The sequence below is a fragment of the Nerophis ophidion genome, linkage group LG01 (genome assembly GCF_033978795.1).
Source record: "Nerophis ophidion isolate RoL-2023_Sa linkage group LG01, RoL_Noph_v1.0, whole genome shotgun sequence".
NCBI lineage: Eukaryota > Metazoa > Chordata > Actinopteri > Syngnathiformes > Syngnathidae > Nerophis > Nerophis ophidion.
Genome location: NC_084611.1, coordinates 89,649,857 through 89,661,558, shown reverse-complemented (window position 1 = coordinate 89,661,558; position 11,702 = coordinate 89,649,857). Strand labels below are relative to the sequence as shown.

At 48.7% G+C, this 11,702-nt stretch overlaps 1 protein-coding gene across 1 annotated transcript in view; it reads right to left on the bottom strand.

Annotated features, from left to right (window-relative positions):
* Positions 1 to 242: 242 nt before the first annotated feature.
* The window catches only part of LOC133562016 (uncharacterized), a 69,913-nt gene continuing 58,453 nt past the window's right edge, over positions 243 to 11,702 (bottom strand). Inside the window, exons 22-24 of the mRNA XM_061915846.1 lie at positions 630 to 1,586; positions 386 to 443; positions 243 to 320 (exon numbers count right to left, since the gene is read on the bottom strand). Coding sequence (XP_061771830.1) covers positions 243 to 320; positions 386 to 443; positions 630 to 1,586 — 1,093 coding nt within the window. The remainder of the gene's footprint in view (positions 321 to 385; positions 444 to 629; positions 1,587 to 11,702) is intronic.

Below are 11,702 nucleotides of genomic sequence, written 5' to 3'. Positions count from 1 at the left end.
CCCAGGACACGTTGGGAAGACTATGTCTCCCGGCTGGCCTGGGAACGCCTCGGGATCCCCCGGGAGGAGCTAGAGTCTAGACGAAGTGGCTGGGGAGAGGGAAGTCTGGGCTTCCTTGCTTAGACTTCTGTCCCCACGACCTGACCTCGGATAAGCGGAAGAAGATGGATGCATGAATGGTATTAAAGAAGTTAAAAAATAAACGCTTCAAAACAACTTTGTCGTTCATGCTCCAATGTCCGTCACAGCGCTTCCTCTTTCCGGCGTTGGTGTCTCAGGACTGCGGCATGAATGTTCTCGTAGTCGCCATGGTCCCGCTGCTAACAAGAGGACACAGGGTGACAGTGAGACTGGATTCATGACACCGGAACCGACAAGGCGTCACCTCTGCAAGCTCAACGAGCTCATTCAGATCCACGGTGGACGAGGGAGACGTCATCGTCCTGCGATTGGGAAAGAAATCGCATTTGCTGAGCTTGTCGGGAAGTACGAGTGAACACCTTTAGCATCATGTTCATGTTCACGAAAATATGATCTGTTTTTAACAAAATAACATTTCTGCTTGTGCGACAATGTTTAATCAGATGAATCTGCGTTAAAGCCTTCGTTTTGACAGTCCTACTTTTTACCTGAAGTGCAGAGTCAGCATGAGCAGGATGCCCACGAACAGAACCGCAGAAGAAACCAGCCGGATGATGTTCCACTTACGGACACTGATGTCTTCAGTGGACGGAGAGGTGTTTTGGACTTCGGGGGTATTGCCATTCACCCTCACGTGCACACCAATGGTTTGGTTCCCCCAGCTGTTGTAGGCCTGACAGTAATAATCATGGCCACCCTTCTCTGGACTGATGTCCCTGAAGGTGAGCCTCTGATCTGGACTGATGTCCCTGAAGGTGAGCCTCTGATCTGGACTGATGTCCCTGAAGGTGAGCCTCTGATCTGGACTGATGTCCCTGAAGGTGAGCCTCTGATCTGGACTGATGTCCCTGAAGGTGAGCCTCTGATCTGGACTGATGTCCCTGAAGGCGAGCCTCTGATCTGGACTGATGTCCCTGAAGGTGAGCCTCTGATCTGGACTGATGTCCCTGAAGGCGAGCCTCTGATCTGGACTGATGTCCCTGAAGGTGAGCCTCTGACCTGGACTGATGTCCCTGAAGGTGAGCCTCTGATCTGGACTGATGTCCCTGAAGGCGAGCCTCTGACCTGGACTGATGTCCCTGAAGGTGAGCCTCTGATCTGGACTGATGTCCCTGAAGGGGAGCCTCTGATCTGGACTGATGTCCCTGAAGGTGAGCCTCTGATCTGGACTGATGTCCCTGAAGGCGAGCCTCTGATCTGGACTGATGTCCCTGAAGGTGAGCCTCTGATCTGGACTGATGTCCCTGAAGGTGAGCCTCTGATCTGGACTGATGTCCCTGAAGGTGAGCCTCCGACCTAGACTGAGGTCTTTGATAGTCAGCGTCTGACCTGACTCCATAGGAGACGGCCTATCCTCCTTGTACCGGGTGATGTTAGCTGCCGGGTTGGCATCGCTGCCGCAGGTCAGATTCCCCGACCATCGCCCCTTGATGACAGGAGACGGACTGATGGAGAAAAAGGTCGACCTGGGACCATCTGCTACCTGTCACTGCCAGAGGAGGTTCTCTGTCCTGACCAAGACTTTCACTCTCCATACATCAAACAACTACTGAGGACAAGGACGTGGAGTCATTCCTGGAGGAGGCCACACTGATGGACCCCAGAATGTTCAGGCGGATGTCCTCAAACCTGTGTTCAAACTAGTTCCACGCCAAGTGAACATGTTTTTTCCACCGCTGGCGACACGATTAGCGAAGAGAGGGTCAGACTTGATCCTGAAAAAGCAGACATGCTAATTTTTTGGAATAAGATTTGTTGATTGACTGTGGCATTCTTAGTGTATGCTCTAACCTTTCAATAGACTCCCTTTTTAGACCAGTTGATCTGCCGTTTCTTTTCTTTTTCTCCTATGTCCCACTCTCCCTTGTGGAGGGGGTCCGGTCCGATGGCCATGGATGACGTACTGGCTGTCCAGAGTTGGGACCCAAGATGGACCGCTTGCCTGTGGACATCCCTGCCCTGCTGATCCGCCTCCGCTTGGGATGGTTTCCTGCTGGCTCCGCTGTGAACGGGACTCTCGCTGCTGTGTTGGATCCGCTTTGGACTGGACTCTCGGGGCTGTGTTGGATCCATTATGGATTGAACTTTCACAGTATCATGTTAGACCCGCTCGACATCCATTGCTTTCGTCTTCTCCAAGGTTCTCATAGTCATCATTGTCACCGACGTCCCACTAGGTGTGAGTTTTCCTTGCCCTTATGTGGGCCTACCGAGGATGTCCTGGTGGTTTGTGCAGCCCTTTGAGACAATAGTGATTTAGGGCTATATAAGTAAACATTGATTGATTGATTGATCTGAGGGACAGGACATAGTGTCACCACACGTCTTAAAGGTGACTTATCATGCGAAACCAACTTCTGTTCTTGTTCATTCAAGATCTGCGTAAGTTCGAAAATTCCAAATCAAACCACGGAGACATGGCGGATATATCGATAAAAACATCCTGGTCTCCCTTCTTGTAAATTCCAAATGAGCCGTTTGGAATCCGCACAAGTTGTGACGTTTTTCCCAACAGGGGTTAGAGCAGGGGTGTCAAACTCAAATACAGAGTGGGCCAAAATTTAAAACTGAACAAAGCCGCGGGCCAAGGTTGAACAAATTAACCTTTTGACAGAGACCCAAACAAGTTTTGCATTGAATATCGAACGAGCAAGGCTTGTATAACTTTATAGTCACATGCAAAATCGATTTTCAAATATTGTAGCATCCCAGAAGAGTGAGTGCTGCAAGAGGTTCTGGGTATTTGTTCTATTCTGTTTATCTTGGGTTACGGTGCGGATGTTCTCCCTAAATGTGGTTGTCATTCTTGTTTGGTGTGGGTTCACATTGTGGCGCATATTTGTAAGAGTGTTTGAGTTGTTTATACGGCCACCCTCAGTGTGACCTGTATGGCGGTTGACCAAGTATGCATTTGCATTCACTTGTTTGTGTGTAAAGTCCGCATATAGTATATGTGTATGGAGAAAAAGCGGACGGGACGACAGGTTCTAGAGGACGTTGAATGCAGTGCCTTTAAGGCACGTCCCCAATGATGTTGTCTGGGTGGAAATCGAGAGAAATTCGGGAGAATGGTTGCCCCGGGTGATTTTCGGCAAGGGTACTGAAATTCGGGAGTCTCCCGGGAAAATCGGGGAGGTTGGTAAGTATGAGTATTAGCGGTGAATGCGGTGTTATAATACCGGCGGGCCAGCTCTAATGTTAATTTGATATTGCCTCAAGGGCCAAATTAAATTACACGGAGGGGCCAAATTTAGCCCAAGGGCCAGAGTTTGACACCCATAGGTTAGTGCGTCTGCCTCACAATACGGAGGTCCTGGGTCCGATCCTACGCCCGGGATCACCCAAATGAATAGAGGAGCACGTGGGACTGTTACCTTAGAGCAGTGGTTCTCAAATGGGGGTACGCGTACACCTTGGGGGTACTCGAAGGTATGCCATGGGGTATGGGAGGTTTTTTAAAAATATTCTAAAAATAGCAAAAATCTTTTATACATATATTTATTGAATAACATTTCAACAAAATATGACTGTAAGTTCATAAACTGTGAAAAGAAATGCAACATTCATTTTTGTGGACGTGTTCCAAATGGTCCCTAGTGTGTGAATGTGAGTGTGAATGTTGTCTGTCTATCTGTGTTGGCCCTGCCATGAGGTGACGACTTGTCCAGGGTGTACCCTGCCTTCCGCCCGATTGTAGCTGAGATAGGCGCCAGCGCCCCCCGCGACCCCGAAAGGGAATAAGCGGTAGAAAATGGATGGATGTTTAGAATGAAGTTGATGAATCCAGATGGATCTCTGTTACAATCCCCAAAGAGGGCTCTTTAAGTTTTGAGTTACTTCTATGTGTGGAAATCTTCATTTAGAATTGAATCACTTGTTTATTCTTCAACAAGTTTTTAGTTATTTTTATATCTTTTTTTTCCAAATAGTTCAAGAAAGACCACTACAAATGAGCAATATTTGGCACTGTTTAACAATTTAATATATCAGAAACTGATGACATAGTGCTGTATTTTACTTCTTCATCTCTTTTTTTTTCCAACCAAAAATGCTTTGCTCTTATGAGGGGGTACTTGAATTAAAAAAATGTTCACAGGGGGTACATCACTAAAAAAATTGTTGAGAACCACTGCCTTAGAGCGTGGATTAGATCTGTAACTAAGACCCAAATTGAACTCTGTCCCTGCATGATTCCTTGCTTCTTTTCTGTTTAATAGATGTCATCAGTGTTTGAAACTGACACACACACACACACACACACACACCGCAAGAGGGCAAGATGCCACAGATCGTGCCCTGGGGAGGGAGCGCATATTTCACAACCATGTTGACCTATTTTCCCGAAGTGACGCATATATATTTGAACGCTTTAAGCTACCAAGAGCTGTCCCCCCTTTCTTAAACTTACGTTTTGACATTATGTATTTCCCCATTATGTATAATACGAATTTCTCTTCTGTAGTCTGTTTGTGTTTGCGCCGTGTGTTCTCCGGGATTGTGCCCTCATATGGGGAAATAAGGGTGTTTACCTATGCAAATTACGGAAAAAAGGGAGTTTACCTATGCACTTTATCAGTATTTAACGCCACCAGTCCCTGACTTCTTTGTCACGTGTTGCTGGCATCAAATCCTAAAGTTAATGATTATTTGCACAAAAAAAAAAACGTTTATCAGTTTGAACGTCAAATATGTTGTCCTGATCCCTCATACAGATGATTCAGGTTAAAGCGTGGTAGTCCATCTCCAAATCAAACTCCCATCCTAAAAGGTGGTACTGCAGGCTTTCCACGATCCATTTGCGGTTGAGGCAGATAATTGGTTCTCATCAGGCTCAAACACCGGTGACATCTATTAAAAGGACCAGAAGCAAGGAATTGCGCAGAGACAGAGTTCAATTTGGCTCAATGAGGAGTCACGTGTTTTGGTTGTTTTCTAGTAACGGATCCAAACTACGTTCTAAAAGTCTAGCTTCCTCTATTTATTTGGGAGGTCCCTGTTTACATCACTGAAGCCATCGTTGAGGGAAAGGGGGTAATATCGACAACTCCAGTTGATTATAGCAAAATGCAAATGTGTCGACGCTGGTGATATCGCCTTGTCTCTGCTCTGTCTGCGTCACGGCGGTGTTCGGCCTTGGCAGTCAGCAGGCCGTTCCTGGACACAAACACTGATACTAGGCTGGCTTGCAATCTTTTGGATTGCCAGCTTTGCACGGACAAAGAAAAATACCACTTCAGCACAATTGACAATAATTATAGCATCGGCCCTTAAGCATAAAAGTTGTGTGATAATATATACATAATTATTCTACCAATCAAGTCCAACCGCAGAAGTGTCCACTTGTACCCGAAACTTTCTGGTAAAGTATTGGCTTTTCAGGACAGGAGACAAGCCGAGTGCTAAATGAAATCTCACATTCTTTGGTTCAGGTTATTGGATTCTAATTTTCTTTAATCCGGAAAGCGGTGAGTGGGGCAGCAATATTTGCAAACTCTGGAACGAATCTAAGGTACGGTTCAGCTCGGACCAAGAAGGCTCTCACATACTTTTTGATGCAAAGGCGAGGACATGACCTCTCTTTTTCTCAACTGGTGTCCAAGGAACCGTGGTTCTTCTTGTGCCCATTCTCGTTTTCTAGAATTCAAAGTCAGTCCTGCTGCTTGGATGTTTCCAAGAACTTCCTTTACATGTTGTAGGGGATCTTCGCAGGTTCTGCTGAAGATCACTAGATTAGATTAGATAGTACTATTTCTGGGGCTGAGGTTGCTGAGGTAGTTAAAAAGCTCCTCGGTGGCAAGGCCCCAGGGGTGGATGAGATCCGCCCGGAGTTCCTTAAGGCTCTGGATGCTGTGGGGCTGTCTTGGTTGGCAAGACTCTGCAGCATCGCGTGGACATCGGGGGCGGTACCTCTGGATTGGCAGACCGGGGTGGTGGTCCCTCTCTTTAAGAAGGGGGACCGGAGGGTGTGTTCCAACTATCGTGGGATCACACTCCTCAGCCTTCCCGGTAAGGTTTATTCAGGTGTACTGGAGAGGAGACTACGCCGGATAGTTGAACCTCGGATTCAGGAGGAACAGTGTGGTTTTCGTCCTGGTCGTGGAACTGTGGACCAGCTCTATACTCTCGGCAGGGTTCTTGAGGGTGCATGGGAGTTTGCCCAACCAGTCTACATGTGCTTTGTGGACTTGGAGAAGGCATTCGACCGTGTCCCTCGGGAAGTCCTGTGGGGAGTGCTCAGAGAGTATGGGGTATCGGACTGTCTTATTATGGCAGTCCGATCCCTGTACGATCAGTGTCAGAGCTTGGTCCGCATTGCTGGCAGTAAGTCGGACACGTTTCCAGTGAGGGTTGGACTCCGCCAAGGTTGCCCTTTGTCACCGATTCTGTTCATAACTTTCATGGACAGAATTTCTAGGCGCAGTCAAGGCATTGAGGGGTTCCGGTTTGGTGGCCGCGGGATTGGGTCTCTGCTTTTTGCAGACGATGTGGTCCTGTTGGCTTCATCTGGCCGGGATCTTCAGCTCTCACTGGATCGGTTCGCAGCCGAGTGTGAAGCGGCCGGAATGAGAATCAGCACCTCCAAATCCGAGTCCATGGTTCTCTCCCGGAAAAGGGTGGAGTGCCATCTCCGGGTTGGGGAGGAGACTCTGCCCCAAGTGGAGGAGTTCAAGTACCTAGGAGTCTTGTTCACGAGTGGGGGAAGAGTGGATCGTGAGATCGACAGGCAGATCGGTGCGGCGTCTTCAGTAATGCGGACGTTGTACCGATCCGTTGTGGTGAAGAAGGAGCTGAGCCGGAAGGCAAAGCTTTCAATTTACCGGTCGATCTACGTTCCCATCCTCACCTATGGTCATGAGCTCTGGGTCATGACCGAAAGGATAAGATCACGGGTACAAGCGGCCGAAATGAGTTTCCTCCGCCGTGTGGCGGGTCTCTCCCTTAGAGATAGGGTGAGAAGCTCTGTCATCCGGGAGGAACTCAAAGTAAATCCGCTGCTCCTCCACATCGAGAGGAGCCAGATGAGGTGGTTCGGGCATCTGGTCAGGATGCCACCCGAACGCCTCCCGAGGGAGGTGTTTAGGGCACGTCCAACCGGTAGGAGGCCACGGGGAAGACCCAGGACACGTTGGGAAGACTATGTCTCCCGGCTGGCCTGGGAACGCCTCGGGATCCCCCGGGAAGAGCTAGACGAAGTGGCTGGGGAGAGGGAAGTCTGGGCTTCCCTGCTTAGGCTGCTGCCCCCGCGACCCGACCTCGGATAAGCGGAAGAAGATGGATGGATGGATGGATACTTTATTTATTCCGTCAGGATCGTCTAGAAAGGCCGCACTATACTCCTCGCATCCTGACTCCAGGGGCACCCGTCAATAACCTTTTGCAGAGACACAGTGCGGCAACATTGGCTGGTAAACCTATTATTTCGAGAAGTTTTTCTCTATTATGGCATTAGGGATGCATCAAATTCTGAGATAAAGGTTAACATTTAAAAGTCTGTGCCGATGTGGAGATATCCATCCTCTTTGACAACAATAACCAACGGACCGTACTACTTTGAAATTGATGGCTCAGTGACTCTGGGTTGGGGGGGAGAGCTTGCCCCAAGTGGAGGAGTTCAAGTACCTCGGAGTCTTGTGTATCGTGAGGTCGACAGGCGGATCGGTGCGGCGTCTTCAGTAATGCGGACGCTGTACCGATCCGTTGTGGTGAAGAAGGAGCTGAGTCGGAAGGCAGAGTTCTCAATTTACCGGTCGATCTACGTTCCCATCCTCACTTTCGGTCATGGGCTTTGGGTTCTGACCGAAAGGATAAGATCACGGGTACAAGCGGCCGAAATGAGCGGGTCTCTCCCTTAGAGATAGGGTGAGAAGCTCTGCCTTCCGGGAGGAACTCAAAGTAAAGCCGCTGCTCCTCCACATGGAGAGGAGCCAGATGAGGTGGTTCGGGCATCTGGTCAGGATGCCACCCGAACGCTTCCCTAGGGAGGTGTTTAGGGCATGTCCAACCTGTAGGAGGCCACGGGGAAGACCCAGGACACGTTGGGAAGACTATGTCTCCCGGCTGGCCTGGGAACGCCTCGGGATCCCCCGGGAAGAGCTGGACGAAGTGGCTGGGGAGAAGGAAGTCTGGGCTTCTTTTTTGTCAAAGCAGTTCTCAACGCAGGAGAGATGTCTGTTTAAGAAATACGTTCATTTTTGTTCTGTTAGGTTCAGCAGGAAATAACTCTATTCAAATTCAAATTGTATTCTGTCCATTGTCTCATTTTAAAAAAACATTGACATTCATTCATTGTTTGAAGTCCAATGGTATAAAAAAGTGTGTGTAGATTGTCAGTCGTCAGGTCATAGAAGACAACTAAGGTTTAACCGACGCAAATGGACTCTGGTGAACGGTAGTCAGTCTTTGCATTTCACACAGATGAACAAAACTCACCAAAAAAAATCCGGTCGACCGGCCCCAGAATGTGTTTTCTCAAAAAGTTGGCAACCTCAGTCATGTCAAGAACCGTATTTGTATTTATTTGACCAGTTATGGGGCAGCACGGTGGTAGAGGGGTTAGTGCGTCTGCCTCACAATACAAAGGTCATAAATAGTCCTGGGTTCAATCCCGGGTTCGGGATCTTTCTGTGTGGAGTTTGCATGTCCTCCCCCTTGACTGCGTGGGTTCCCACCGGGTACTCCGGCTTCCTCCCACCTCCAAAGTCATGCACCTGGGGATAAGCTCCTCCCACCTCCAAGGGCATGCACCTGGGGATAGGCTCCTCCCACCTCCAAAGTCATGCACCTGGGGATAGCCCCCTCCCACCTCCAAAGTCATGCACCTGGGGATAGGCTCCTCCCACCTCCAAAGACAGGCACCTGGGGGTAGGCTCCTCCCACCTCCAAAGGCATGCACCTGGGGATAGGCTCCTCCCACCTCCAAAGGCATGCACCTGGGGATAGCCCCCTCCCACCTCCAAAGTCATGCACCTGGGGATAGGCTCCTCCCACCTCCAAAGTCATGCACCTGGGGATAGGCTCCTCCCACCCCCTAAGTCATGCACCTGGGGATAGGCTCCTCCCACCTCCAAAGGCATGCACCTGGGGATAGGCCCCTCCCACCTCCAAAGTCATGCACCTGGGGGTAGGCTCCTCCCACCTCCAAAGGCATGCACCTGGGGATAGCCCCCTCCCACCTCCAAAGGCATGCACCTGGGGATAGGCTCCTACCACCTCCAAAGACATGCACCTGGGGATAGGCCCCTCCCACCTCCAAAGGTATGCACCTGGGGATAGGCTCCTCCCACCTCCAAAGGCATGCACCTGGGGATAGGCCCCTCCCACCTCCAAAGGCATGCACCTGGGGATAGGCCCCTCCCACCTCCAAAGGCATGCACCTGGGGATAGGCTCCTCCCACCTCCAAAGGCATGCACCTGGGGATAGGCTCCTCCCACCTCCAAAGGCATGCACCTGGGGATAGGCCCCTCCCACCTCCAAAGGCATGCACCTGGGGATAGGCCCCTCCCACCTCCAAAGTCATGCACCTGGGGATAGGCTCCTCCCACCTCCAAAGACATGCACCTGGGGATAGGCCCCTCCCACCTCCAAAGACATGCACCTGGGGATAGGCCCCTCCCACCTCCAAAGACATGCACCTGGGGATAGGCCCCTCCCACCTCCCACCAGGGGATAGGTTGATTGGCAACACTAAAATTGGCCCTACTGTGGGAATGTTGTCTGTCTATCAGTGTTGGCCCTGCAATGAGGTGGCGACTTGTCCAGGGTGTACGCCGCCTTCCGCCCGATTGTAGCTGAGATAGGCACCAGCGTCCCCCGCGGCCCCAAAAGGGAATAAGCGGTAAAAAAAATGGATGGATGGATGACCATTTATGACTTTTTCCATTTAAATGCATATAATATGCTGAGTATTTTAACATACTTTTTGGTGTATGCTTAGTGACTAAATGAGGCCTTTTTATAACGTGTTCACTTTAGCGTGCGTGCGGATGTAATGGGGATTGTTACTTCGATAACAACAACAAAAAAAAACTGTTTAAAAAAAAACAACAACATTGCTATAACAACGAGCCAGGATGTGGTTGTTTGGCGTGCGATTAGACGCGGTTTGTATGTCCCGGATCAAAAATGTGTCGCTCAATCTTGTATCTTGAGATCAATTCGTGCTTCTCATATTCGTCTCATTCTGCCGTCGCTTGTGAAGTGAAGCATATTTATATAGCGCTTTTCTCCAGTGACTCAAAGCGCTTTACATAGTGAAACCCGATATCTGAGTATACATTTTTAAACCGGTGTGGGTGGCACGGGGAGCAGGTGGGTAAAGTGTCTTGCTCAAGGACACAACGGCAGTGACTAGGATGGCAGGAGCGGGGATCGAACCTGAAACCCTTAAGTTGCTGGCGCGGATACTCTACCAACCGAGCTATACCGCCCCATTTGTGGCTTCGATGGGCTAAAAACATCACTGAGATAAAGGAGGCGAACCATTTTAGCAACACTTGGGATGCACCGAGGAGATCTCATATATGTATGCCACTGGTCGTATTTACAAACCCCGTTTCCATATGAGTTGGGAAATTGTGTTTGATGTAAATATAAACGGAATACAATGATTTGCAAATCCTTTTCAACCCATATTCAGTTGAATATGCTACAAAGACAACATATTTGATGTGCAAACTCATAAACATTTTTTTGTGTGCAACTAATCATTAACTTTAGAACTTGAGGCCAGCAACACGAGACAAAGAAGTTGGGAAAGGTGGCAATAAATACTGATAAAGTTGGGGAATGCTCATCAAACACTTATATGGGACATCACACAGGTGTGCAGGCTAATTGGGAACAGGTGGGTGCCATGATTGGGTATAAAAACAGCTTCCCTAAAAAATGCTCAGTCTTTCACAAGAAAGGATGGGGCGAGGGTCACCACTTTGTAAGCAAATTGTCGAACAGTTTTAGAACAACATTTCTCAACGAGCTACTGCAAGGAATGTAGGGATTTTACCATCTACGGTCCGTAAAATCATCAAAAGGTTCAGAGAATCTGGAGAAATCACTGCAGGTAAGCGAAAATATTACGGACTTTTGATCCCTCGGGTGGTACTGCATCAAAAACCGACATCAGTGTGTAAAGGATATCACCACATGGGCTCAGGAACACTTCATAAAGCCACGGTCAGTAACTACAGTTGGTCGCTACATCTGCAAGTGCAAGTTAAAACTCTACTATGCAAAGCCGAACCCATTATCCATGCGTTTGTTACGTCTCGCCTCGACTACTGTGACGTATTATTTTCGGGTCTCCCCGTGTCTAGCATTAAAAGATTACAGTTGGTACAAAATGCGGCTGCTAGACTTTTGACAAGAACAAGAAAGTTTGATCACATTACGCCTGTACTGTATATACCTTTATATACATATATACATACATATATACCTATACTGTATATACCTTTATATACATATATACATACATATATACCTATACTGTATATACCTTTATATACATATATACATACATATATACCTATACTGGCTCACCTGCACTGGCTTCCTGTGCACT